The 27,854-nt window shown below is 39.5% G+C and overlaps 1 protein-coding gene across 2 annotated transcripts; it reads right to left on the bottom strand.

Moving 5' to 3' along the window:
- Positions 1 to 7,354: 7,354 nt before the first annotated feature.
- LOC141791345 (periostin-like) lies at positions 7,355 to 24,155 on the bottom strand. Of its 2 annotated transcripts, XM_074671715.1 has the most exons (23): positions 23,882 to 24,155; positions 23,116 to 23,214; positions 19,085 to 19,149; positions 18,798 to 18,955; positions 18,542 to 18,706; positions 18,307 to 18,453; positions 18,008 to 18,149; positions 17,295 to 17,507; positions 17,054 to 17,188; positions 16,627 to 16,775; positions 16,105 to 16,241; positions 14,898 to 15,028; positions 14,646 to 14,776; positions 13,260 to 13,362; positions 13,085 to 13,152; positions 12,909 to 12,954; positions 12,793 to 12,825; positions 10,457 to 10,831; positions 10,333 to 10,368; positions 8,844 to 8,888; positions 8,633 to 8,719; positions 8,504 to 8,539; positions 7,355 to 7,912 (listed from the first exon to the last, which is right to left on the bottom strand). In XM_074671715.1, exons 1-23 carry the CDS (start codon positions 23,998 to 24,000, stop codon positions 7,857 to 7,859), a joined length of 2,676 nt encoding a protein of 891 aa, XP_074527816.1. In that variant the 5' UTR covers positions 24,001 to 24,155; the 3' UTR covers positions 7,355 to 7,856. The 2 variants fall into 2 exon arrangements, with proteins under 2 accessions (XP_074527816.1, XP_074527817.1); XM_074671716.1 differs by lacking the exon at positions 8,844 to 8,888.
- Positions 24,156 to 27,854: the final 3,699 nt, after the last annotated feature.

Here is a 27,854-nt window from a genome sequence, read left to right as displayed (position 1 = left end):
ATATTACACAATGATGTCAAAATGTGAGCTGGACAACTACTTAACGATAAAGCAGTGACCAAAAACCAATCAACAGCCAAAATGAAGGCATCAACGTGGGTCAAAGTCGTCAAAAAGTCAGCTTTTTGACAATGAGGAACAATTTAAAACAAAGCGAGGACTAAAACCAAAGCAATGGCTGAAAAGATGATGAAGACCAGTGCAATGAAAAAAAATCAAAGTAACAGCCAAAATCAAAGTAGTGAAAGTTGGAGCAGTAAGAACATCTGTCTGGATTTATTAAATTGTCTTTTCTGTGACTGTGTTTTTTGGATTTTTTTCTGGATAGCAGCTCTGTAACTAAATAAGATCTTTTGTTCTTCTTATCAAGGCCGCCTTTAACTCAGGTGGGTACAACCCACAGCCTAACAACTTCACTGGATGATGGGTGTGTACACTTAACATGTGTAGCTATGGAAAGTTCAACAACTTTAGTATTAGTGTTAGTGTTTCTACCCTAATCCACAATTACAGGAAAGAACGCTGCAGGGACCTCAGGGCTTAAGTTTTGAGTTTGTTCGTGCACTCGATGGTTGTACTTGACACAAAGCCAAACAGTGCTTGAGATGACTAAAAGAGGTTATTAGACATCCCTCTTTTCTGATACTTTATTGATCCCCAAGGGGAAGTCACATTTCAGTTACATCCCTTCCAAAACATATAAGAACACACAGTGACATGGGAATACAGGAATGGGAGAACCTTGGAGCTGCTAGCATGCCCAGCACCCTGTTATGATAGAGATGACACAAAAACACTAGGGGGGGGGGGGGGGGGGGGGGGTTGTTCCTAAAAAAACACCTCAGCAAGCTCATGATAACAACAAACAAAAACTCAAAGACTTGCCCAAATGTCACTACACAGACACCGAGGGGCATGCATGCAGCCTCACTAGGGCACGTGCACATCAACCCTCCAACACTTAACTGTAATTTTTTGTATTTTTTTCGGAGATTGTAAAATATGTCGGGAGGTAGAGTCAGGAAGTGATTAGACTCTCGAATGAAAAAAAAAAATATAAATATTTTTGTCACCCAGCTCCACTCAGATTCTCCCAGAATCCCTCATCGTTTCTACTGCGCAGAATCTGGCTCCAAACTGCTATAATGGTGGTGCCTGAGACGGCGGTATTTTGGCTTCAAAACCGTACAATGATAAATGGCGGAGCCACGCTGTCCACTCTATATACAGTCTGTGGGTTGGACTCTCTTCAGCGCCCCCTGGTTGCCGTAGCTGTAACGCTCCTCTCTGAAGTCAAACTTTGCTACTATCATACAAGTCTGATCTCTTTCTGTCCTGTCAATCATAAAGGTGTTTCACATCGTGGTATTACAAGCCTTGAGCCCTTTCTTGCGTCTAGATTTACAGCATTTAACTTTTGCATTTGTTTTAAACTTTGCATGCCCTTCTAACTTTGGATTATTTTTTTATATGCCACACTTTTATATACTTCTTCCCTTAAAGCAATAGGTGCTACTTGTTTCACTTATACTTCATTTTCAGACATACATATATCAGACAACAAATACAAACTGTCACTAATCACACACACACACACACACACACAGACACACACACACACACACAGACACACACACACACACACACACACACACACACACACACACACACACACACACACACACACACACACACACACACACACACACACACACACACACACACACACACAATCTAACCATATCAGGCGGCTGCTTTCACAGGGGATTGGAATGACATCATTCTCTCCGCAGACACATATTTCACATATATTCGTCTCTCTAAGGAGTTACTTCTGGCTCGGAGCATAAATATGTCCTGGTATCTGAACAAAAAAATCTGCTCTGCTCTGGGTGGGCGTTTGCACGTGTTGTGTCTGTTGTGTTTCAGAAATCATAGTTATACTTCAGCAATGTGACAACCTTCCAATATTATCACCCTCTACGGGATACAGATCTTTTTTTATTTCTTGCCAGGTTTAACAGTGAAACAGTGAAATATTGCTGTGGAGAAATTAAAAATACAAAAATAATTGCATGGGACTGACAGGTGCTGCACTGAGAAGACATGCAGCATTTGCTTTTTTGTATTGTTGACATATAATGTCCGAAGGCCCGTCTGACATTGTGAACATACATTGATATAAGTTTAAAGGGGTAAATAAGATAGAAGGCATTAATTTACAAGCTGCAGTCACACATATTGCAGCTGATAGCTTGGATAAGAATTCCCAGAGACTGTTTAAGATATGGACATAGTCTCTGCAACGTCACCAATCTGTTCCTGGTACTGTAAAATGAAGCCAATCCATGGACGCAGACACATTGGTTATGATGTCAGCTTTAAGCTCCAAACAGGGCGCCCGTAAGTCACATGAGCTGAGATGTGTCTCTGAATGGACAATCAGACAATCCTAATATCTTCTAAACTGCAGTTAGAGAAAAAAAAAAAAAAAAACCTCTCGTAAAGTGTGTGCCGATAGCAAAATTAAAATTTCAGACCTGAGCTGCTTTTTGAACCAGGCTGTAAATGTGATTTTTAATGCTGTAAACATCTGTTTTTTGGCTACAGCCAGCCTCATAAGGATTCTTGATGAACAGGCTTCATTTTTCTGAACCGAATGTTGCCCCATGAGAACTTTTTAAAAAACTGAAAAAAAAAAAAACGTTTTTAATGTTTTGCATCCTCTTCTCTATAACTTCTCTGCACATTCTCCTAACTCAACCAGTCACTTCCAAAGCTTATTTCAAAATGATGTTTGTGGTGTGTGTGTCTGGCAGGTCTTCCTCTGTCTTGAGAAGCTAGAAGTTAATGCTGAGCGAACCTGTGTGTCTTCGCTAGCCCCTTAGGGCCATGAACCCCTGTTGAAGACCTCTGTTTTAAAATATCCTCCTCCACTGTCATGCCTCTCTCATATTTTTTGAAAGTTCAGGTAGTTCAGGTGTAGCCTCAGACACAGTCTGGCATCAGCAGAAGTGGCTCATTTGAAGCAGCTTTGACCACTGCCACAGTCTATCGATCATGAAGTGAATCCTGGATGCCACTTTACTCTTGTCTCTGCAGACGACACCCTTGAGCTCCATAAAATTCAGGACCATAGCTACGGTCAGCTGCTGTTAATTTAGGATTGGAGGATAGACAACAGGGCTGTCTGGATGGGAGCCTGAAGCAGAAGATTGTGGTAAGCCTCTGGGTCAAACCCAGAAAGGAATCCAGTGAAACTTGGTAAAATCGGTCCAGATGTGTTTTTTTGATCAGTATTAAAAGTCCAGGAACAAGTTGTTCATTGCTGTCATACAACCAAAGTAGATCAAGAGTAATGGTTAAAGGCCTTTTAGTTTGTTATAAATGCAAGCAAGACCAACGAGACAATATTCTCATAAAGTAGTTTGTAACACCTGTGACTGATGGCACAGGTATGAGTCAGGTGAGCTGATTAGCAGCACTACAAAGTAAAAAAGCCAGTTTTTACATTTTCCTCAGCAAATTTTAACAATTAATGACCCATTTGACTGCAGAACTATGAGGAAACATTACCCATGTGGATACATAAAAAGGATTTAAAGATGCTATGAGGAGGATCTGTCTTAATTGCACTTGCTCGCCACCTTGTAGCCTGTGGTCTCAGCACATTGTCGTAAATTACTTTTAGTTAAATGGAGATGGGATTGAAACAAATTGTCTTTGTTCAAGACAACTTTTTACTGGACACAACGTGCCGAGGTAAGGGACTTATTAGCAAAGTTATGTAACGCTACAGTTTGAAACGTGACATTAGGCAAATGTTGTAGAAGCCAGCTATATGTTGGCGACATCAGCAGCTCAGTGCTTTGACGTATCTGTAGGCTAACGTGACAACAAGTAAACACTTTCAGTTTGTAAGTAGTTCAGTAGCCGTCTATAATTGGCGTAGCTGACAGCCCAGTGCTCTAAGACATGTTCGTAATGTGTAACGTAAGTGGATCCTGGTTATGTCCTGCCAGTCATCTACCAAGCAGAGCTAACATAACCTCACTCTTCATTTTATTGATAGACTCTCAAGTTTGAACAGACCACTGCAGAATAACTGCTACAGCCTGAGCTAAAGGCTAATTAGCCTTTAGCTTGGGCTGTATCACCCTCCTGTTTATTTTTCTTTTGCTCTTCTGTACTTTTTCTGTCTGACAGTTTGGCTCCTGTGTCCACCATCACTACAAAATTAGTTACAGAAATCGTTTTCAGCAGAGAAAAACATAAATGTCTGTGTTTTATCTCGTCTCACTGCTAAACTTCATCAGCTGGCGTGGTGTTGTCATAGAGACTTAGACGTGTGGTAAATCAATCTGGTCCTTGTTGACCCGTCCTGGAAGCTAAGAAGTAGCAATTTAAAATAACCTATTACCAGCAATATTGGCGCTGATAATTTCATTCAAAGTGTGGATTGCGATCAGGCATATACCCAGAAGGGAGCCTTTTTTAACATCACTTTCAAAGTCCTCACAGCTCTTTAAATAAGAGGTACTGCAAATATCAACACAAGCACAAACAGCCTTAATTACATTGTCATAATTTTCCAAACTGTGTTTCTGTATGAAAAAAAAATGGACAGTTAAAGTTGCTTCTACACAAAAAGAAAAAAAAAACTAATGAGCATTTTTAATTTCATTGATTCTCATTATTTTAACACAAAAACACCTTGGTTATTGAGATAAAGAATTAATTAACTGTTAGATGACATCATTACATTAGAACAATTTACAAGCCCAGCTGTTCCAAAATTTAATATGCTGCTCTGAAGGCAATTCAACAAAACATTTTATTGGGTGGTGAACTGATAAAACTTTGGTTAAACCGTCACAAAAACTAACACTTGACATCACGGCGGATATTGGTTTGATTTCCTCACACATACGGATTAAATTAGGTCTGGCAGGAAAAAAGAACAAGCTAGAAATGACATATTTCAACAAGCTTTCAAAGTGAATTTATAATCAGACTATTATCAGATTATTACATGAATCTGTGCTATGATCCAAGTCATACCATTTTTGTGTTGATTGCGTTGATTGAATGTGTCTTTAAGGGATTGAGGGTCATGTGAAAACATAAAGCGTATCTATGTTGAGTCACTGATTTCAACACCTTACCTTCTGCAGGAAGAATGTAAACACTTCTCATGTGATGTTGGTGTTGTTTCAAGTTTTGGATAAGCCTGAGACAAGAACCAGCCTTCACTTTGTTCAATCTCTAACTAAAAAAAACAATGAACAAAAGATTGTCAAATACAAAAGTAGAAGTAGAGAGTAATGCACAGTAATTTGAACAAGATACATGTAAACAAAATGACAAAGAGCCAAATCTGACAATAATATGAATATAAATGGCTAGAATAATATAAAATGAGAAAGTTATTTTACAGACAAATCTGAGAGCTGACTTTTTGCTTTGCTTTTTGTCTGAACACATGTTTGCCTTGTGTTGATAGACTGCAAACAATAAAGCCTACCAAAAAATGAAATCTTGCTGGCAGGTGTTTACTTCTAACTGCCGGCACACCCAGAGATCAAAATGTCATGGGATTGTAGCTGATAGGCTCTGAGATGGTCTCTAAATGTCTCTTCTGTGGTAAAACCTTTTTCCTGTTAGTTCAGCTAAAAGTAAATCATAAACTTCTGAAGAAATCAAGTTCGGATTGTCACTTTCAGCTCATGCCAAGAGTTCTGCAGATGATATAAAACAAAAACAAATGATTATCTGATCATGTTAGGTCATGATCATATTATATAATATAATAATCAGATGTTGGATCCAAGAGAGAAACACATTAGTATCTCACAATACAGCTGTTTCTTTGTTAAAACTAATGATCAGTCTTATCCTCTATCCTTTCTTTTTCACTGTTGAAAAAACCCAAAGGCTCATACTTCAGCAAGCTTGCATTCAAGCACAACCTCTTTTCATCACCTTGTTATCAGTACTCTGTAACAGCAGTCAGCTGTAGTGATGGAGAGTTTGACCCTCCCTCCTGCTGCTGCTGCTGCTGCCACTGCCATGGCTGAGCTGTCCTGGGTTTCTTTTATAATGTTGCGAAAGAGCCGCACTTCACATAGAATACTGTTTCATAATCTTACATTTGTTTTCCTTCATTTCAATGGTAAAATTTGATGTACTGGAGGAAAATATGACTCCTATATATTGGCTCTTGTGTGATTCAATGACAGGCCAGCATGTTCTTCTGTAGAGAGCATTGTGTAACTATTGCACAATCTCTCATATAGGGTATGTATGGGATTTGTATGTAATCTGTATCCATATTTTCACTATGCAGACACCTGTTTGAGCCACTACATCTGTAAAACAGTAAAATTATTTGACTGCTCCTACAGAAAAGATTATTATCTGATGCATCCTCATAGTGAAAATAAATATATTATTTTGCAATATATAGAGCTATAACTGAAATAACTCCTCTCTCTGGCTCTGTGTTTCAGCTCCAGCTTCCCATCAGTCTTTTTGTTTGGGAGTTTGGGGCCATGTGGTAAGTTATAGCATTAGTCAGTAGAGCATAAATAATGGAGGGAGGGTGAAACGGGATGGTTTTCTTCCCTGAGTTAGTGCTTATACTTAGTGTTTATTTGAAATAAATACAGTTTTCCTATGTAGAAGCTAAGCTGTGCAGAGCAGAGTATGAGAAAGTATGAAGGACTGAGCTCAAATAAGAGGTGCTTTTCTAAAAGCTGTAGACATGTTTTGAGTGTTTCTGCATTACTTCAGTGCAATTCAGACAATTTGTAATGAATTTTACATATGCTTTGGTATCTGGTGAAGTAAGAGCCCAGAGGACGGGTAGTATACACTTGAGTTAATGAAATGCTTACACCTAAATATCAGACAAGGCAGCTTTAAAAATAATTTAAAGAAATGACTAGTAATATTGTACTACTATGTTGCATTAAGCAATCAAAGATTAGGAATTAGGTGATACTCTGAAAATAGAGGTGCACAGCATTCATCTTGGCTGTAACAATATCAATGCCACCTGTAAAGACCTTATCAAAGCAATGAAGTTTTACATCTATAGGCTAGCTCTAAAAAAGCCTGCAGCTGGAGCTGATCATCCCTGGTTGGGTTTGAATGGTGAGAATGTTTTGTAACTTAATACCTGAAATACCCTTTTTGGTGCAAATACTAGCTTGGAAAATATTTAAACCAGACAAGTTTCAAGTCTCAATTTTCGCTCCGATCTACCTACATAGAACATCTGTTTTTGGAGCTTAATGAGTCACAGAAGCAGTAAAAACTCCATAAAAAAACTTCATAAAAATTCACTGTCTCTTTAATTACCATGACATTATTTACAGAGGTTCAGTACAGCATCTAATGGTAGCAAAACAATGACACTGTAGTATTTGTCAAAACCACAAAAATGCATCCATCACATAGAATGTGAGCACCACAAAAAGCATACAAAAGCTCTCCCAAGCCATCTATAAACAAAGAAAAGCACACATTCTAGAAAAAAAGGTGGTAAAATATACCTCACGCCATCTGCCCAATGAAGAAATTCACAATTTCCTAGCAGACCTACTTATGTTACTTACATACAATGTTTTTCTAATGTCATTGTATTACTTTAACACACCATGCCTATCACAAACAAAATATTCCAAATGGAACAGTAAACAATTGTATTGGTTGGTTTAGAAAAAAAGGAGCTAGACTGATCTGATTTTCTGCTATTAGTCCAAAGTTTTTTAATCCTCCAGCATTCAACCAGGAACGCTGAACCTGCATTCAGTCTCTGCGGTGAGCCCTAAGATGTTTCCCCTTTGTTGGATTCACTGCTTTGGCTTGTGGTGGCGCCTGACCAGCCTTTGTCTCCTCCTCATCCCAGCTGTAAAAGAAGGAAGCAGAGTCAATGAAGAATTTCAGATATACGACTAAATATTCAGCTGTATTTTCAGCTTCAAGTCCATGGTTAAAAAAAAACTCTGAAAAAAACCCAGAAAACATTTGAGCAAATGAATTGAGCATAGCGTTTCTTCAAGCTGGTCATGAATAAAGTTTAGCCTACAGAACATCAGCTGCTCTTAACTCCAGCCCCCTCAGCTGGCAGCTCAGCTGTTTCGATCTTTGCATCACAATGAAGCAAAATGGATGTTCCATTCACACTGCATAGTCTGCCTGCAGGCTGCTTTGCAATCCATCTTCACCCTAGCACCTCTTTTTTGGCAGTGTCTGATTTTACCAGTGTCATATCTAATGTCACTAATTCTGGACTCTGTACCTGTGGGATTCTTTGCTGCTGCTCTCCCTGCTTTGGCTTTTCATGTACGCACATAAAAGAAAAGGGAGGTGTGCATTCCACATAAGCAAAAGGAAATGCAGGGCCAAAGCACCAAGTATAACTTGTTGCATGCAAATGATTAATTCTTTGATGAGAGGAGTCTTGACTGAATCTAGTGATCAGCAACTGTGCTCTTACCTGGAGCTTTCCTGGCAGCAGCATATTTGCCTCCTTCTGCAAAATGACATGATGGAAAATTGAATTGCAGTGTTTACACAGAAGTTAGCAGTGGATGAAATCTGTGCAGGTCTGCAGCTGAGTGTTTACCTTTAATGATTTTGGTAATTCTCTCCGATTCCTCCTCGATCAGGCTTGGATCGCCATGGATGGTGGTGATCCTTGAGAGGTCTGGGACTGAATATTTAAGACAAACGTCAGATCCAGAAAGTGGGAATGTCTACCTCTTTTCATACAAAACACATGACTTCTCTGTTTGACAACCTGTTTGTAATAAAGAGTTTGTGTGAAAGGACCCTACCCTGAATGATATGAGGCTCAAATCCTTCGGTGAATCTGGTTCCACCTTCAGACGGGCAGCGGAGAAAGGTGTTGAAAGTCACATAACGACTTAGCAACAGTACTGACTGACAGACAGACAGACTGACAGGTGTTTAAACCCAATGAAACACCTCCTCCGCCACCGCCAACACTGAATTAAGCACAGATGTGCAGTATTTTTGAACACACTTATGCGTAGGATGTGAAGAATAGGTGAGCAGGTGCCACTTGGAGTCAGAAAACAGAGGAAAATTTGTCTTCTTGGCTGCAAGACTCCAGTGAAGTAGTTTAAGGTGGCAACAGTACAGGGCTAATATAGATAATGCTCTGCCCAATGCTCACACGTATGCTTCACAGCTGCATAAGTCAGAGGGTAAGTATGTGAGCAAGGATGAGAGTTTTGTTTGAAAGACAAGAAACCTGATGTAGAAATAAAGACGAGGTAAGGGGACAGACATCCAAATCATGGTGCACCATCTGTAGTAGCCTTGTATATGTGATAAAGAGTTAAAATAAACCTTCTTCCACCATAGCATCATTGCTAAACCCATGCACCCATTATGAATCAGAATGAGCTGTGGCTGTTTGTAATGGTGGCAGGCCAGAGCTTGTCATAATATGCTAAACAATTCTGAGGACCAGAGTCTTTGAGAAGTGTTTAACAGTGAGCTAGAACACATCTGGCTGTGTGTATCGCATTTTTTTTTTTTTTTTGCATGTAAATTGTTATTTCTATACAAATTTACAGCAGAGAGAAAACTGAGTGATTGCTCCAAATATTTAACATTCAGTGGCAATGTTTTTTCCCCCCTTAACTAGCCTTCTAATGGGCCTAACAGCAAATAATCATAATATTTAGTTAATGTAGGCCTGTTAAGGGCAAGAAAACAGAGCACTAAGCATCTTAATGAGGTGCTTTTCTTCGCTGTGTTTTACAGTTTGTTCAACAGGTCACAGAACTCTATGAGAAACAACTAACAAATGAGCTGATGTTAAGTGCTGATCAAGAAGCTGTGTTATTGAAAGGAAAGGCTTAGGCAGCACCCCAAAAAATCAGTCCAACACCCAGCCAAAGCAGCGCAGGATACAACCCATCACAGTTTCAAATAGTCTGAAGTCAGGAATGGTTGCAAAACAGCAGCTTCCAGAACAAGGAAGTCACCAAAAAGGACTTTCCAAAACATGGATGGTAAACAGGGACTATATAGCTTTGGGCTCCACATACATTTTACAATCTACCTCAAAATGGGACAATTAAACTCAAACACTAAATTTAAGCACACCATGAGAATGACATGTCTGTTGTTTTAGTTTGAGATTAACAAACAAACATGAAATTCGTTGTCACTGTCAGTTAACAGGACACTGGATGCATTTGTTAAACAAGCTGTTAAAGATGCATGATACATTTTAAATCTAAATCTATCATGCTCTTAAAGGAAGAAGTGAATGAAGCAGGAGAAACTGACCTGAGATTCTTTGTCCATCCACATTAAGTTTTCCACCTGAAAAACATGTTGTTTCAAATCAATCCACACGTTGCCACAATTACATAATTTCTACATAAGTTGTGAAATATTTACTGTAACTGACCTTGAATGACTCTTGTAACTTTGGAAATTGAGGGATTTTCACCAGTGACTCTGGTAAGCGTAGTTTGTGAAGATTCTCCCTTCACGACCCTGGTTACCGTTGTGACCACTGGCTCCTCCTCCACGACCACCTTGGTCACCGTTGGCTCCGTCTTGATCACTCTTGTAACCTTTGTGACCACCGGTTTGTCATCTACAACTGTCTCGGTCACTGTTGGTTCGGTATCTATCACCCTTGTCACCTTTGTGACCACTGGCTCCTCCTCTATAACCTGGGTCACTGTGGGTTCAGCCTCAATGACTCGTGTGACCTTTGTGATGGTTGGCTCTTTCTGGACTCCTTCGATGACTCTGACCACGGTTCTTGAATCAGGAACTAAGGAAAGGTAGAGAGTCAGGAAGAAAGAAATTAAGTTATGTATTTTACACAACATCCAAAATTTGGTTTGTATATGAATACAAAGATGGATGACATGGCATTTCTCCAAAAGTGAAACCAAATGTTTAGAGTTTGTTTACTGCCTGGCTTCAGCCACCTTTTTTCATGTAAACAGAAAGGACGTGAGTGAAATTTTAAAATCAAAACATACTATTTTTCCATTAATATGAATTCAGTTATCATAAATTTTCTTTATTGTGCACATTTTGGTCAGATTTCTTTTTTACAACTTGAGACATATCTAGTTACTTGATGATTAAAAAAACATATTACAATATGACTGACATTTTTGCTAACAATGCGTCTTCCGTGGTGCTCATTATTCTAGAGGAGGTAAAATGGTGGAAGGAAACACAACAATCAATAACACAAGAATCATTGAACTCATGACTCTAAGAGTTATCTTTAATTTGACACAAAACGCTTTTAATTTACAAACACTACCAATCTGAGGAAGCCTAGCTGTTCTGTTAGTAAGCTAAATGTGTGTTATGGTTAAGGGAAACTGTTGGATATGAATAAAAACCCAACATGTCAGCAGAGGGTATTTTGGTTTCACTCATATGCAATAGGATGAAATGGAAGTGTCATCCATGTTTATGTACAGTAACTGTTAAAGTGCCAAAAGCATGTTGTGAGAGGAAAATTTCATGCATCACATAAGACCTGAAAACATTTTCTTCAGCCTGTGAATTTCCACCAGGGGCCACATATCTGTGAAACTTTACAGCTGCTACAGAAACCTCAGTGAGCATATTTCACCTCTTTATTTTTTCTGAACCCCGGTGATGAATTTTTAATGTGACAGTATTATTATGAGCTACAAAGAGATGAAAGCAGACATGTGTTTGTATGAAAGAACTTCACGGGCCTGAGGTCCCCTGATACATGTCCTAGATCTGTTACAAGAGCCAGATTCACGTCTGGTTTCAAACAAAGTCAGTTGAGTTTTTTAATGTTAAAATTATCATGTGAGCATTTGCACTTATTTGCAGTCTATAATCCACTCACAGGTTTTATCCTTGAGATCGTAACTAAGACTTTTAGTATGTTCTCACAGCTTTAACAGCATGAAAGTTTTAAACTATGCTGTACATTAAAAAAAGACGATTATCATTTCCAAAACAAGGATGATCCACACACATGCAACTCATCAACCCCCCAATTTGGATGTTTAATATTGTGAAAATACTATTCTCAGTTTCTATACCTTCTTTTTCTTTATCCCTCTGTCATGAAAGATGTAGATGATCCCTCATGTGTGGTTAGTCTTCAACTTATCACTCAAAGTAAAGCCTACTTCAAGTCAATTTTGTATGCATAAAACTACTACCACAATGCCAAAAACTGCAGTTATAAAACAAAATCTTTGTCACATTAAATTTTTACATTACTGTATTCTCAAACCACAGTTTTTTAATCTTGATGCTGCATTCCAGTAGGGTTTTGGACCTTTGTGTAATGTGGCTCATTACTTGAAAGAATCTGAGTTCAGTGCTCATATGTTACCCGATACTTGAAGGCATACTTCCCTCTGTGTGGAAGTGCACTGGACTGAGACCAAATCATTGAATAAATCTGAAAGTCCTCATCTCTGAGCCTTTCATGCTCTGGAAGCCTGATTACCTTATCCCTTAAAGAGCTGATTAAACATCCCTGCAGGTCCAAGTGGACTTAAGGAAAAGCAGAATTAATCCGGAGGATAAAGAAAAGAACAATGACAGTGGTCTGAATGAAATAATAAGGTGCATGAAACATGTATGTGGCTGCAGGTTGGATTTCATATTAGGAACAGATGCTCATTTTTAATACAAAGAGTATGAACAAGTTTCAAATGCAGCCAGTTTTTATAATTCCCTTAAAAACATTGTTTCAAATCTTAGCCATAGTGGTCTTACCGGTTTCAACATAGGTTGTTGTGATGGTCCTTTCTGTGAAGAAGAGCAGGTAGTGTTAAGTTGTTGCAGATATCATATAGAAGTCATTCATTCACTCAGATGAAGAGGAAACTTACTGATGAAGGTGATTGGGATCTCAGTATAAGTGAACCCGGATATAAACTGAAAACAAAAACAACAAAAAAATGGCTGAAAAAAATGTAAATCATACGAAATGTTTCTGTTTTCTTTTATATTTGTGTGTGTGTGTGAGCATGTGTGTGTGCACGTGTGTGTGTTTCTGTTTGTCCACCTTAATCTGGATGTACTTAATCAGCTTCTTCAGGAGAACCAGGAGGTCCTGGCGGCCCACAGGAAGGTCTGTAAGTAATATGCATCATCCAAAAAAGAAAAGAGACGGATGACTTAATGCATCCCAGCACAGAGCTCAGATCACTTGCATGTATAATAATGAGTGCTGTTCTCACCCGCAGGATAGAGAACATTCTTCACCACATGGATCACACCATTTGTAGCCATCAGGTCGCTGTCTGGAACACCAACTGAGTTGACATGAATAGAGTTGTTTACCTAAAAAGAGAGAAAAATAATGTGTGTGTATTTTTCCTATAAAATATTATATATATATATATATATTATATTCCAAAACATTTATCACAAGCTTTATTAGAAAAACAGATCATCTCTTTTTGTGTCACTTTTTTTTTTTGCTTCAGATGAGATTTAATAGAAAGCTCAGGCAATGTTCTCTGCGTGAGATCTGGGAAATCAATTCATGATTAAAACCCTGTAATTTGATTTCTCTGTGGAGGAGTAACTGAAGGTGGACATACTGAATAATAAGGGATAGTTTCCCTCTCAACCTCTGGATTAAAGCTTATAACCTTCATCATTCTGTCTTTGAAAGCAAGGAAGAACACGTTTTCCTTTCCTCTTCTTCTTTGCTCGAGGCTTGAGCCGCCCACCTTCCTGACAGTACATTATCCCAAACAAGCGCTTCTGTGTCCTTAAAGGAAGTCCAGCAGACCTGATACTGGACCTTGTCAGATAACCTGATATTGGACACAGCGCTTGATAAGAGTGAGGGTTGGAGGGCAAAATGTACAGTATGTAATGGGTGAACGATGATAAAGGTGACTCGAGAACTGATAAAAAAAGGAGTCAGGCAGACAGAGACAAATTGCAGGCTGAAGACGTCAGAAGAGGAGGTGGAGACAGGCGGGTGAATAGGCTGGTGGGCGTTGATGGAAATGACAGGAAGCCAGCTCTTATTACCTTTGGACTTTCTCCAGAAATAACCGGCTTTGATGTCACGGATAAGCGTTGGCTCTTTGATGCCATTGTTTGAATGAGAATGTGGGGAAAGACTGAGTTCATGGGCTGACATTAAAATGGTTATATAATGCTAATATACTTTTAGAAGAAGGGTCATCCTTGTACAATGGTACCTCTGCTTTTCTTTTATATATAAATTCCTGAACATCCTAAGAGGCAGACTCAATTTATGTCTCTGTGCACTAACTGAACTTGTTTTTCCATGATAAAGCCAAATGCTTCAACACAATTTCTCTCATTTTTAAATCCTTTTCTGTGTAATATCATCACCTAACTGCAGAAGTCTGTGTGACAACAGTGAAATTTGAAATTAACTTAATACTCATTTTTAAACAAAGCAGAAGTGCTGGGGAATTACCTTTTGTAATATTACAACAATTAGTGCTGGTGAGCAGTGCCCTGGACTTGAGGTGCTGACAGCACGTAAAAAAATATATTTATATATAAATTAATTAAAAAAACATTCAGTCGACTCAGGCCCTCAGTTCCTTCAACTCAATAACTGCTGTTGTACTTACTGACATAACTTGCAGATTGTTGCCCTGAAGGGTTTTCAGCAGATTGGTGACTCCTCCCTCTAATCCTCCATTGATTAGGATGCCATTACTGAAGTGGTACAACAGAATGACCCTCAGAGCATTCAGATCACCTGTCAGGGACAACACAAGGCAAACATCAGTACACACTGAACACAAGGGTTAGCATTCTTGTTGTGATTTATATTTATTCCTTCAGCTTCTAACAGTCTAATTTCATAAAGTGATCCTTACTTTTGAGCAGGGTTATGTCTTCTTGGGTGAGGCCCTCGAAGGCATCGTCAGTAGGTGCAAAGGCGGTGTAGGAGCCCTCCTGTTTGAGCAGATCAGTCAGACCTGCCGTCTCCATCAGTGACAGGAAAATCCTTCAATTATTCAAATTTAACAAAAGATAAGACAGCAGAGAGTTTAGTTTGACTTAATTAATACTCAGTGCTTTCTGACAGAGTGATCAAGTTGAGATCTGAAACACGTTGTCTACAAATTTCATCAGTGACACAAGTCAGCAGCCAGTGCAGAAGCATTCTGGCCACATTTACTTAGTCATTAGTTTAGACTCTGCCTATTTTGAAGTGTATGCAGGCTTGAAAATGGTAATCAACAACTTGTTCAACCCAATTCTCTTTTTCACTTCAAATGACGAGCAAAAACTTTGCTATTCAGGACTAAAGCTCTTATTTCCTCTTACTGGGAAAAGCAGAACTCATTTATCAGAAGCTCTCTTTTGAAAATTTCTTTCTTTTTTTGTTTTCTGGCATTTATGAGACCAGATTGCACTTTACGTCACAGTTGGACAGCAGAAGCAGCGACGTGCTGCTCATTAGAGACGAGAGGATTATGGTTATGGCAAAGAGGAATGATGGGGCTCAGGATGGGATTTTGTGTGAGATTTATGGGCTTGTGTGGTCTTATTAAACAAACATCTGCCTCCTTAGATATTAATCATATGCATCTCTAGTGCCAGGACTGTCATAGTGTCAGAAGTATTACCCTTTTGTGGTCAGGTATGCTGTTTGAAAAATAAATTCCTTACTTTTCCCTGTGTTTTATACACTCACCACTAACGTCTCCATTTTATTAGACGAATAGTAGACTCATTATTATCTCTGTGGTTTGTGTGATTTGATGTTAAATAGTGAGGCAAGTTAAATCACTTTATTTATTGGTTGTACTCAAGCTAATGATGACAGATGAAGTAAATACAAAGCTAAAAACTTCAGTAAAAGTTCAGTTTACTTTGGATTAAGTTATTACGCATTTCAGTACTTATGAGTTATAAGAGGTCAAACAATGTTAGAAACATGGAAGAGAAAACATATCCAGAACATCAAAGATCAGTGATTATATTTGACTTGAAAAAAGTCAATTAGAGTTGAATATAATGAACTTAAATCAATGTACATAAAAAAATAAGATGCAGTAAAGAAGAAGTCGATCTTACTTGAAACGTCCATCTGCGATTAGAAGCTCATAGATGTTTTTCTCAGGAGGTTTGATGATGGATCTCATCACATGTAGAGCGCCATTACTTCCCTCTTTTGCGCCTCGTGTCATACATGAGTTCTCTATACACACAGCCTGTCAGTGAAAGTCAGAAAGTGAGAAATTCAGGGATATGAGAAAGTGTTGTTGATAACATCGGTTCAGCTAAAACCAGTCAAAGAGAATAACAAATAAGCTTCTGTGTTGGAATGAAAGCAGCTGGTTCTGATATCTGAGCCACCATAAGAAAAACACGTCATCTGCCAAGAGCTCAACTAATAACTTGTTTTATCTCTTTTGTTTGCAGTCAAAAGAGTGGTAAATCATGTTAACACAAGGGGCCTCAAAATGGAAGTCAGATCCTAGAATGGGAGCCAACATTACTCATTGTCTAACTTCGACTCCTCGTTTATCTTTCTTTCCTGTTCCTGTCTGAATTTCTGAAGCTAAATACATTAAAAAAGAAACATAAAATTCTCACTGTGCGGTAAATGAAGACTCTGAGAAGTTTGCCAGCCAGTGTTTTCAGCGTCTGTCCATTGTAGAGCTCACTTAGTGTGACTTTAAACTTCAGGATGTGGTTTTCCAAAATATATCTCAGCAGGCTTTGGTCTGTTGTCATCACCTCCTCTGACAAACAGAGAAAATAACAGATTTAATAAGAAAGATTTAGAGTAGAAAACATTCAACACAGCAGGAATAATCATTTTCTTCTGTCTTTGCCTTAAATGAATTACATATAACGGCAACATAAAGAATGAACTCTCCCTGACTTAAACATTCCCCTTCCCATTGGGCCTTCCTCTGAGTTAAACACTACAACCACATTTTTTTTACTGTCCTTTTTAATACACGTCAAGAGGAATACATAAAAAAAACAAAACTGAATTCTTTGTGTCTTAACTCACTTGGGAAGGCACTGTTGATAGGAGCAAGGAGTGTGTACTGAGTCTTTGGACCCAAGGCAGCAGCTAAGCCCAGCTCTGACACCATTTCACCAAAGGTGCTCTGCGTTTCCCCCAACAGCTCCTTCACTTCCTTGGCTGATACAGATCACAAAATCCAGGGGAAAAAAAATAAAGAAAAAGATGTGAACAGGAAAAACTTTTGTGTGAGAGGTTTTGGATTTGAAATCAAGCTGTGTTTTACCTGAGTCAGGGATGAGAACACTATCGATGAGGTGGATGACACCGTTGGTGGTGACGATGTCCTTCTTCAGCACCATCTTGATGCCATTGACTGTCAGGCCGTCACCATCACAGCCGATCTGGATGGTGCTGCCTTCTGCTGTCTCATATGTTGTCCCGCTCATGATTGCTTCAGAACACTGGGCCGTGTTGAGCAAGTGGTAGTTTACCAGGGCTGAAATAATGTAACAGTAGTTTAGAGTGATGGGGGAAGAAAAACAGGCTGATTTTTACAGACTCAGGGGGTTGATTTCGGTAATTCAATCTGGATGCTTAAGCCAAGAATTGAACTCTTCACTTTAGTTGGAAGCAGTGAGTCTCTCCTGCCAGCAGAAGCGAATCAGTGACAAACTGAAAAAAACTCTACAAACCCAAACAAACTCAAACACAGTGTTTGACTGAGAGCAAAAGTTCTCTTTTTTCCCAAACATGGCCTTATTTAAAAGCACGTGGCTTCATATCAAATGTTCTTTGGAGGCTTTTCTAACATGGTTTGCTAAGAGTCTGAGAATTTATTTGAAGTTATACTGAGAAACTTACTCAGGGCATCAAAAAGTCATGCTAACAGATGTGTGTCTGGTGCTGTGGTTGTGGGTTTTCTTAAGTGGGTGATTTCTTCCTGTAGGATACGTGCATTTGCTGACATTTTATCTGATCATCAATTGAGCACTGTACCTGCAATAACAGCCTTGTCCCCCATGATTCTCTCCAGGTGGCCGGGAGCCAGCTTGTTAAAGGCTGCGTTAGTCGGGGCAAACAGAGTGTAATGTCCTGGCTTGTCCAGCTTTTCCATCATACCAGATGCCAACGCTGCAGCCTGGTTGAAAAGATAGTTTACCCCACATTTAAGTGATACTTAAGATCCCAAACTGGATTTACAAGAAGCATGCGTTTCCTATAACCTACCACTACAGAAGACGTTATGTGTTTTCAGTTTTAGGGCATCAGCTCAATTTGAACTTTTTTTTACTCACACTGAACGAGGAGAGATCCTCATTAGCATCCAGGGCACCCTTGATGGTATTGCTCACAAAGCCAATAACCCGATCAATGACGTGCACCACACCATTGCTTGCAATCTGGTTAGCATGGATGATCCTGGCACAGTTAACAGTCACAACCTTCAGAGAAAAAAAAGAGTCACATTAACTCAGGATCATCATTTGATGTATGTTTACATCTGCATGTGAACACGCTGCACAAACTCACTCCATTTGGGTAGTGGTTGATGTAGAGCCCCAGGTCGTTGTACAAGGAGGTGAGTGTCAAGTCGTTCTTCAGGTCTTTGGTTAAAAATCGGCGGTTCACCATGTGGAAGTGCAGTGCGTTGTACAGCTCGATGTTGACGTTACTCTCAAGTGCTGAGCGCACTTCCTGGAAGATGAAAACACAACATAAAACAAAGGCAGTGATTGTTTGGATGTTGGAGGTAGTCATTCAGAAGCTGCAAACCAAGACCACTTACAGAGTCCAGCTCATTCCAGGCTTCATTGCTGGGTGCAAACATGGTGATGGATCCTTTGGCTTCAAGTTCATCTCTGAGCTTGGACATTTCAGCGTACTGCTGAGTGGTCGTAGCTTGTACAAGCCCCAGAGTACCGTACACGTTGTCAATGGGAGCCACTGCAGGGATGGAAGGAGGAATAATTATGTTCAAAACATGTATATTAAAATTAAGAATACACTTTGAATCAGTGTAAGATATTACTATTATCATAAGACTAGATGGGTGCAGTTGGAAGATCCACTTACCTCCGGTGCATCCTTTCATGCCTTCCATCTTCACGTACCCAGGACAGCACTCGTACAGAACCTTGCTGTAAATAACACAGAAGCAAATCAGATATGTGAATGACAAAGTAGATTCTCTAGAAAAAAATCCTCTTTTAACCTGAGGTTTACAATCTTAAATATAATAATTTGTATCCACTTACAGCCAGTGGTAAACAAAGTGATGGCTTGCTGTTTTTACAACTGCAAACCATTTGCATAACCATTAAACCAGAAGCTGACATCTAAGAGGAAGAAAAGCTACATCTGTAATAGTAAGGGGCTAAACTGACAAGCACTTGAATAGAGAAGAATAAAGATATCCTATCTATAGTTTGGAGCATTTTTAGGGCCAAGGCAAAGAAGTTTTGTGAGAAAACATTCACGAAAAACAAGCGTCAAGACTGATTAAAAAGACGAGGAAACAGCATCAACACGAAAGCAGTTTCTCTAACACTTCCCTAAGTACACTGGCTGAAATTCAAAAACTCTCAGCCAATCACAGAGAAAACCTGGACCAGACTCAGATAGAAGACAATCCTGAGACACGGGCTTTAAGAAAGTCTGCCAACATCAATTTAGATGTCTCACACAACAGAAAAAAATGACGTCTTCAGCCCAGCAGTGGAGCTCTTTGTTCTCTGCCTTTAAAAGTATTGTTGAATAAAACATGCACAGGAGGTGATTAATTCAAATCAAACCACGAAACATTATAGAAACTCATGGCTCACATACTCTGAAGGAAACCAGAGCCATGTAGTTTATGAATTCATCTGAACCATACAGTTATGGGAACATGAATACACAGATTTGCATAACTTCCACCTTCCTGGACCTTCATTTTAGTCATTAATCATCCCAACAAACTCTCAGGAAATAAATCTTAATATAGGAAGAAATAGGTTGGGGAAAAGCGAAAAGTGGTAATAACATCTCGATGAAGAGTTGACAGGACTTGACATAGTGGCACAGTGGCAGAGTTGAACCATTTTTCAAAAAATGTTGTACAGTTTACAATGGATTCAGTTATATTTCATTGCAGTTTAACAAATGACAGACAGAGCTGTGACAGACAGGAGGCAACGTTCTGTAAAATTAATGTTTGATGGAGGAATCATTTATGTTTTTCAAGTGCACTTTAACCGAAAATGGACTGAATGGTAATCAAAGCAGACTTTTTAATGGCTAGTATAAATCTCCCGGGATGTAAACAAACCAGCAGTGAGTCAACATTGGACGCTCCATCAGAGGAACAGCCACACAGCTTTTGGATACTGAGAGAAGTTTAATTGGGATTTAACCCAGAGCTTTTTATGGTTACCAGTTGGACTTATGTGTGTTTCTGCAGAGAGGAAGGCAACTAAAGCAAATAGGGCCAAGTTTTCAGATTTCCTGTGCTATGTTTTCTCATGAAATTATTGCAGTTCTTTATGAGCCCTGTGCTTCCTCTACATGCTGTAAATCTAAAACAGCATGTGCTTTCCTTTAAGAATTAAAAGTCATGATATATTATGTAAGAAGTCACTTCATTCAGAGTCCACTTCAAACAACACACACAAACACACACAAAACCCTCACTTTCTCCCTGCTACTCCCTTTAATGACTCACATGTTTTGGCAAACATCTCCAAACCACCCTAATCTGCATCTCTGTGTTAATGGAAATGTGTGCGTTGTTTCTGGCTATTTTTGTGCACATGGTCATGTCATTTATACATCATGTCTTTAATTTGACAGTAATTGTTGTAATGTAAAATACATAAATATCCATACACAGCTGCTGTCAGGAGGGTATGAAGTCATTGCTCTCCGGCTGAGCTCTGACAGGATAATGGATGCAGAATGGACCAGAGTCAGAGCTAACCCATGCAAACTGCAGCCAGACCTCTGGAAGTGTCACTGCATGTACTAGAGCAATGTGGCATCCAGATGAGAACATGTGCAAACACTGCACACATATGCACACAAACAGTGAGGTGTTCTGGCATCACGTAGAAACATCTGTTTTGTATCTTTATAACAAAAGTTTTCATGTTTTTTTTCATCATGCATGAGTTTGGAGTGTAAATCAAGATGCTGTAGCTTTGGTTCAATGATTTTTAACACCTGTCCTCATCTGCATGATACGCCTGTCACAGATAGCACACCACATTGAGGATAATCACTTCCATCTGAACCTCCAGCAACTAAACTCAAGTCATCTTTGAACGAACAGAGGCATTAATGGAAAGAAAATTCCCCTCAGTTACCTCCAGAGTAGATAATTAAAAGAACACAATTCAGATTGGATTCATACCAGTGTCATTTGTTCCGATTTGTAACTTCTAAGAGGCTGAGTCCAGGTATGACTTCAGCTGCTGCACTCTAAGCATGTTTAAACACCCTGGTGTTTGCAGACCAGCCTATGGTGAAATCTGAAGTCAGAATGTAAATACTGTAGACTCAAACAGCCTTTTCTAATCTCTCATCAACACCTAATCCCACCGAGACATAACCACAGCTGGCTGGATTTCCTTCACTGCTGCTGAACAATGTCCTGACTGTGACCGCAGAGACTCCAGGAGATCAGGGCATCTCATGGCCTCGCTCAGTTTCCTTCAGTGTGTTTTACATGAATTGTCATTGTATGACTTGTGATTTTATTAGCATAGTGGAGAATTTGAACACGCCAACAGGAATTTTTCTGTATATTTGAGTTTTGGTGTTATCCATCGTTATCGTTTATCTTGTTGCATTATCTGTTTTCTTTGGAAATAACAGAAAGCAGCATAGAAACTTGTGATCTGTAAGGTGATTTATTTTGTTAGTGTGTTGTTTTCTGAAGCCACTAAACAAAACACATCAGGGAAAATATCCAAATCCTGAATGTGTCCACACATTTTTTATTACCACAGAGCATCTTATATTCAAAGGACAATTTCAGTTGTTTTTGTGCCTGTATGTGCTTTTGCATTTATGTGTGCGATGGATGATGAACTGAGACATTTTTTTTCATTCTACCACAGCACTTCACACACACACACACACACACACACACACACACACACACACACACACACACACACACACACACACACACACACACACACACACACACACACACACACACAGTAGCAGCAGCAGCAGCAGCAGCTCCAGCAGAGCCTTACACTCCATCAATGTATACGCAGCTGTTTGTTACAAACTGCATGTTATGTCACGAGAAAAAGTCACTCACATCTATCAGTAGCAAACCTCAGAGACTTTAATCAGAAAGTTGAAAATAACTTGTTCACTCACAGTTTAGGTGAAGTTTCTATCATGAAAAACTTACTCTTGTTTCTATAGTCTCTCCATCTCTGCAACATAAACATCTGCTTCACCCTGCACAAGATGAGAATCATGAAGTTTTACTGCCCACAAGAGGGATAGCTCGCCTTAACATAAAGAATAACTAATTTAACACAGTCACACAAATTTAGTCACAACTCCCTGCCAAGAACTTAAATCTGGAGACACAAAGGATGCATCATACTCTCTTTTTTGAATAAATGCAAAGACTAAATGCATGACTGAATTGTTCCTGAGCACCTGAAACCCTTTGGAAGGGAAGCAGAGCATCAATCAGTGCTGAGAGGAGTTTACAACTTGAACAGGTCTACAGTGGTGTGAACCTCTGGCCCCGCAGGCTGCACAGCATGCCCAGACAGGAGAGGAGGAGGAGGCATGGGGGATGGGGGTGATGAGGACAAAGAGTGGGAGTTATTCTTTATTATTCCCTGTGTCAGAAACTGTTGGTGAACTCTGGGACCACTATAATCTGAGGTAAGACAAAAACGACCAAAGGCATCTCAAACTGTGGTTATACACTGCTGCAGTGTGAAACGTGACAAAAATGGACAGAGGAGGTTTAAGTTCAAGTGCTTCAACCAGTTTATTCTGCAGGATGTGTTTATAGATATGAGCTGTATGCACTTTTTCTCCTATGTAAAACACAACAGAAAACAAATCAATGCTTTTCAGTGGAGACTTACGCCTTCTTGCCACAGATGGAGCCTCTGTACCAGTTCTGACACGTGCTGAAGTACTTCTTGTTGGTCCCTGGGACCTGCTGCAGTGAGCACATATTGGGCCTGTGAAGAGGAGGGGGGAGGATGGACAGGTAGGGCATGTGGGGGTGAGTGATTGAGTGATAGAAAAGATGGGATGTTGAGGGATTCAGGGAGTGGTACATACATGTTAAGAAAGACATCAGTGACACGCAGCTAGGCACATTTCTTAACAATGTCCACTTTGACAGGACGACAGCAATTTGAAACTTATCAATTGATTCCTAAACTTTCAACGTTATGTAGACAAAAATATAAAAAAAAAAACTTAAACAAAACTTTGAATTTTTAATCATTTCACACTTTAAATGTGGCACATTGATTAAAGCAGAAAAGGGGGAGAATGTGGCAGACATATTGAATTTTCCATTTTGGATAAGATCAATATTTTCATCAGTGTGGCTGACCTGTTTTCTCAAATCACGACACAAAGCTCTTTGATTAGAATCAGGATCAAACAGATCTGATGTGATAAAACCTTTAAAAAATTATCAGCTTCTTAATCATAATGAAACCGGTATCAGAAATCAACAAGAAAATATTTTCATCGTTATCGCACAAAAATTATCACTAGAATCAAGAATTATTTTTTTCGAAAATATGAGTCAGTACTCCAGTTTTACTTGTGCCACCTTTCCTCACATATCCCTTTATTCCTCCACCCCCCTGACCTCTGAGCCCCCCTCCTTACCCTTGACTCCGGGCTCGTACGCGGCTGTGGTAGACAATCTTGTCGTATGCTGAAGAATCCACATCCCCCACAGAGCAGAGAGCCACCAGCACCAAGGTCACCAATGTAAGCTGATGCATCCTTAGAAATTTATCAGTCCACTGTTCTGCAAGGCCACAAGCACACACTCCTCTTGGTCTTTTAAACACACACACAGTCACACACCCATACACACACTAGCACCCCCCTTACACACAAAAAAATGACACGGGAGATATGGGAGTGTGAGTGAGAGAGGGAGCTTTTATACCAACACACACCCGTACCCACCCACTCTGTCTCACTGTCTTTTCCATACCATTACGTCCTGCTCTGACACCGACACACACACACACAAACACAAAAACACAGACACACACACTCTCCTCTCTTTTGCCAAAATCCTCCCTCCAGCTCTGGCTTCTCCCTTTCCTCTCACGTTTTTTCACATGAGTTTCTTTACCACCATCCCATCCCAGAGCACCGAGGACACCCAGTAACTCAAGTTTGACTGAGTTTGACTTTTTATGAACAGATTCACACCCGACCATGGACTGGCAATAAACAAAGTATCATTTGAAATTGAAAAAAATAAATCTATTTTAGATATTTGGCCTGATTTTTAGTACTCTCTGTCCATGAGTGCATTGATTAAGGAAAGGCAACAAGTAACAAGTTATATCAAGACTTATTCCAACAAATAAAGCTGGGGGCACACCAAACAAACATATAAAGGGAAAGAAACTGAAGCATTTCAAACAAAGGAACAAAAAACCTTCAACAATGTGGCAACAAAGTGAAAAATAACTTTAAAAGGCTCAAAAAATCAGCCTGTAAATCAAACCCAAAGAGACAAATGGTGATGAATGGGTGCGGATGATTGGTTTACACTCTCCCTGACAGAATCCTGACTGTATTTTTATCCCCACTTTCCTCCTCATTACTTTTACGACAGGGATTCATCATCCCCTCCAGCCTTTCCTCCCCTGAATCCCTGTTGTTACTCCAGCTCCTCCTTCCCTCTTTCATCATCCCTGCTGTCGTGTTCATCGTTCATCACTTTGACTCTTCAACGGTCCCGACTTCTTCTTCTTGTGTTTTTTTCTCTCGCTGTCTTCCTTATAGAAGTCTGATCTGATAGGGCTTCAAAAGTTAGAATCTGTCATGAAAACATGCTCTTTAGATACTATCATGAATGACTCGTGAGTAGGTATGTTTCCAAGCTTGAGACATGAGAGTCTTATCTGACTCGTAATGAGTCCCTGAGTTAGTCCGATGAATCTCATGACTTCAGATTGGCCTAGGCTACAGTTAAAGGTTTAATCCCCTAAAAAATGCACTGGATCCAGCAATGAAGAGATAAAGGGATAATTCTTGCTTAAATTGTGTTTTAAAATTACAGCATGAGCAGTTTAAAGAAAACTTGCTTAACGACATGCACATGTACAAACAGACCTCTTGGATTATCTCACTGCGTATGAACTCACATGACCTCTCTGATACTGGCAGAGACAGCAGCATGCAGCAGTCTGGTTCTTCTCCAACAGGCCTCCTCCCTTCAGAGACCACCTCCTGTCTCTGATGCTCTCTGAGTATTTAAGAAGAAAATAAAACATTTTTACAGACTGAGGACACAGTTCTGCAGAACAGTCGTTTACTGTAATCTAAACCTTACCAGCTAACGAGATCCTTCTCATTCACTTTCCCCTTTGAAGCTCACAGAGGATCCCACCGCACACACATAGATACACACACACAGATACACACACACACACACACACACACACACCTGGTGAGCTGTTTGTTCCTGTCCACAGGAAGGCAGCACAGCCCTCTTCAGGTAACAGGTGGATGTTTTGAATCAGAGATGTGAAGAGGGATTTCATATAATTTTAAAATGATGTCTCCCTCTTGTGGAGAAGACGGATTAGTGCACTCATATTTTAGCCCTGATGGTTTGAAGTTTTCTGTGATCACTTTTCTGTCCTTTACTTTCCTAAATAATGACTCTTTTCTCAGTTTGAATTAAAATGCCTCTGATACAACTTCTACTCAATGAGCTGTCCTATTTTCACATTTACTTCAATATGGAATCACTCGGGTCAAGTGTTGCAGGACTCCAGCTGACAAGATAGAAATGCTTGATATCAAATGTTTTTTTGCCCTGCACCGGTGCTGTGTTCCACCACCTTAACATTGTATTATTGTAACTGCCTCAAATATTTAGATCAGTCTGCTTCTTCGTAAATCTCTTTGAGATAACGCCTGTTGGAAACTGGTAAAACCAACTCAACATTAGGGTTTAAGATATTATGCATCACTCTTTATTTTCTGCATGTAAAGTTAATCCAACAGGATGAGATTTGGAACCAAGATTGCTGCTAAAGTAAAGTTTTTGATAAAGTCAGTGTTGGTTTACTGACAGAAATTTGATGGTATTATATAAATTTTAACCATTTTGAACTTGATATATATATAACTGTCAAAATAAATTCCACAGGATAAGACAAAATATAAAACGCAGACATAAGAGTGTATAATAAAAGTGCTATATGTTATAGGTTGTGCTCTGCAGCTTTGATGGTCTGGTTGAGCACAACTGCAAAATCCCAGCAGAATCCAACACCGGCCTTTTGATCACACTCAGAGGACAGTTTCATCATCTGTTGAATATTTCAGCTCTCTGATCACTGGCTTTGTCGCTCCTTCACTGGTAGAAACTACAGACCATCAAGCTGTGCGAAGAGAAAAATGGAAAGAAAAAAAAAAGCAGCAACAGGAATCAATTCAATGAATAAGGTGAAGTGAAGTCAGCGGGGGGTAGATGATGCAACGTCTGTTTCATACAGTATGGCTGACTCCTGCTGTGAACAATAAAGCGGTGTGATGAGGTTGCCTTTTTTCTTGTATGTGCCACAAGCCTTTGAAAAAGATAAAGATCAACTCTCTCTGCTCACAGTGAGACATGGTGTATCTACGTACCTGAACAGCTCAAACACAGTTCAAATTAACCATGACTTATCTTCAAAGTGGAAACAAAGGGGGTTACATGAAACAGATTTTATGTAAATGTGAGCTTCATCAGTAGTCTCATAAACACAGTGTTTACCAGAGAGCAGCTACTGACATTAGGTCAGATCCACAGACCTCTATCTAAATCCTTTGCCTCGATATATTTAAACAAACCTTATTCCTGTAGGTATAAGAGAGGTTTAAAATCTATTCTACTTTCTCAACCTTCATGCTACCTACTGCCCAAATAACCCACTGAAAACTTTTAAATGGGGGTATTATGCTTTCCCATAATTTGAATTAGCATAAAGTATAAGTGCTGGATTTTCATAATAAATGTGCAAAATTTTAAAGCACTACTTGTTCATATTGTTATTGTAGAAATTCCTGAATCTGTTAGTGAACTGCTCAGAAACAGCCTGTTCTAAAAATAGCATGACATCTTCATGAGACCTTACGAGACTTACTGAAATGGTGAGGTCATCTGTTAAGCATCTCCTAACTACAGTGTTATGAACTATATTTTATAACTGATTGTAGGGGCTGGCCTCAAACACCAAGGTCTGCCCATACCTCTCTGCCTGACAGGCCTCCAGAGGGCTGGCCAGTCAGAGGGATGGGGGTTTGAGAAGCAAAGGAGCCTTAAAGAGACAGCAGCTAAAATGAAGCGTTTCAGACAGAGGTGAAATTAGGGTTTTCTGCAACACCACAGGGAAAGGAAAAATGATCTTCAAAATGTTGCTAGAGGCAGATTTTCATTAATCACAACTGTCTGTGAACTGGTGTCCATAAACAGCTTGACTGAAGCACTGTCACAACCCATTAATAAAAATTGTTGGGGATTATATGATCTGCTCCCTTTAAAAACATGACAACAACAAAAAATCTATCATTTTTCAAAACCTTAAGTGAATGGTAGTATGTTTTCAATAAGGAGCCTCTT

The sequence above is a fragment of the Halichoeres trimaculatus genome, unplaced genomic scaffold (genome assembly GCF_033239565.1).
Source record: "Halichoeres trimaculatus isolate MK-OKI-2021-1 unplaced genomic scaffold, fHalTri1.1 fHalTri1_scaffold_6, whole genome shotgun sequence".
NCBI classification, from domain to species: domain Eukaryota; kingdom Metazoa; phylum Chordata; class Actinopteri; order Labriformes; family Labridae; genus Halichoeres; species Halichoeres trimaculatus.
This window is presented reverse-complemented; position numbering and strand designations above follow the sequence as displayed.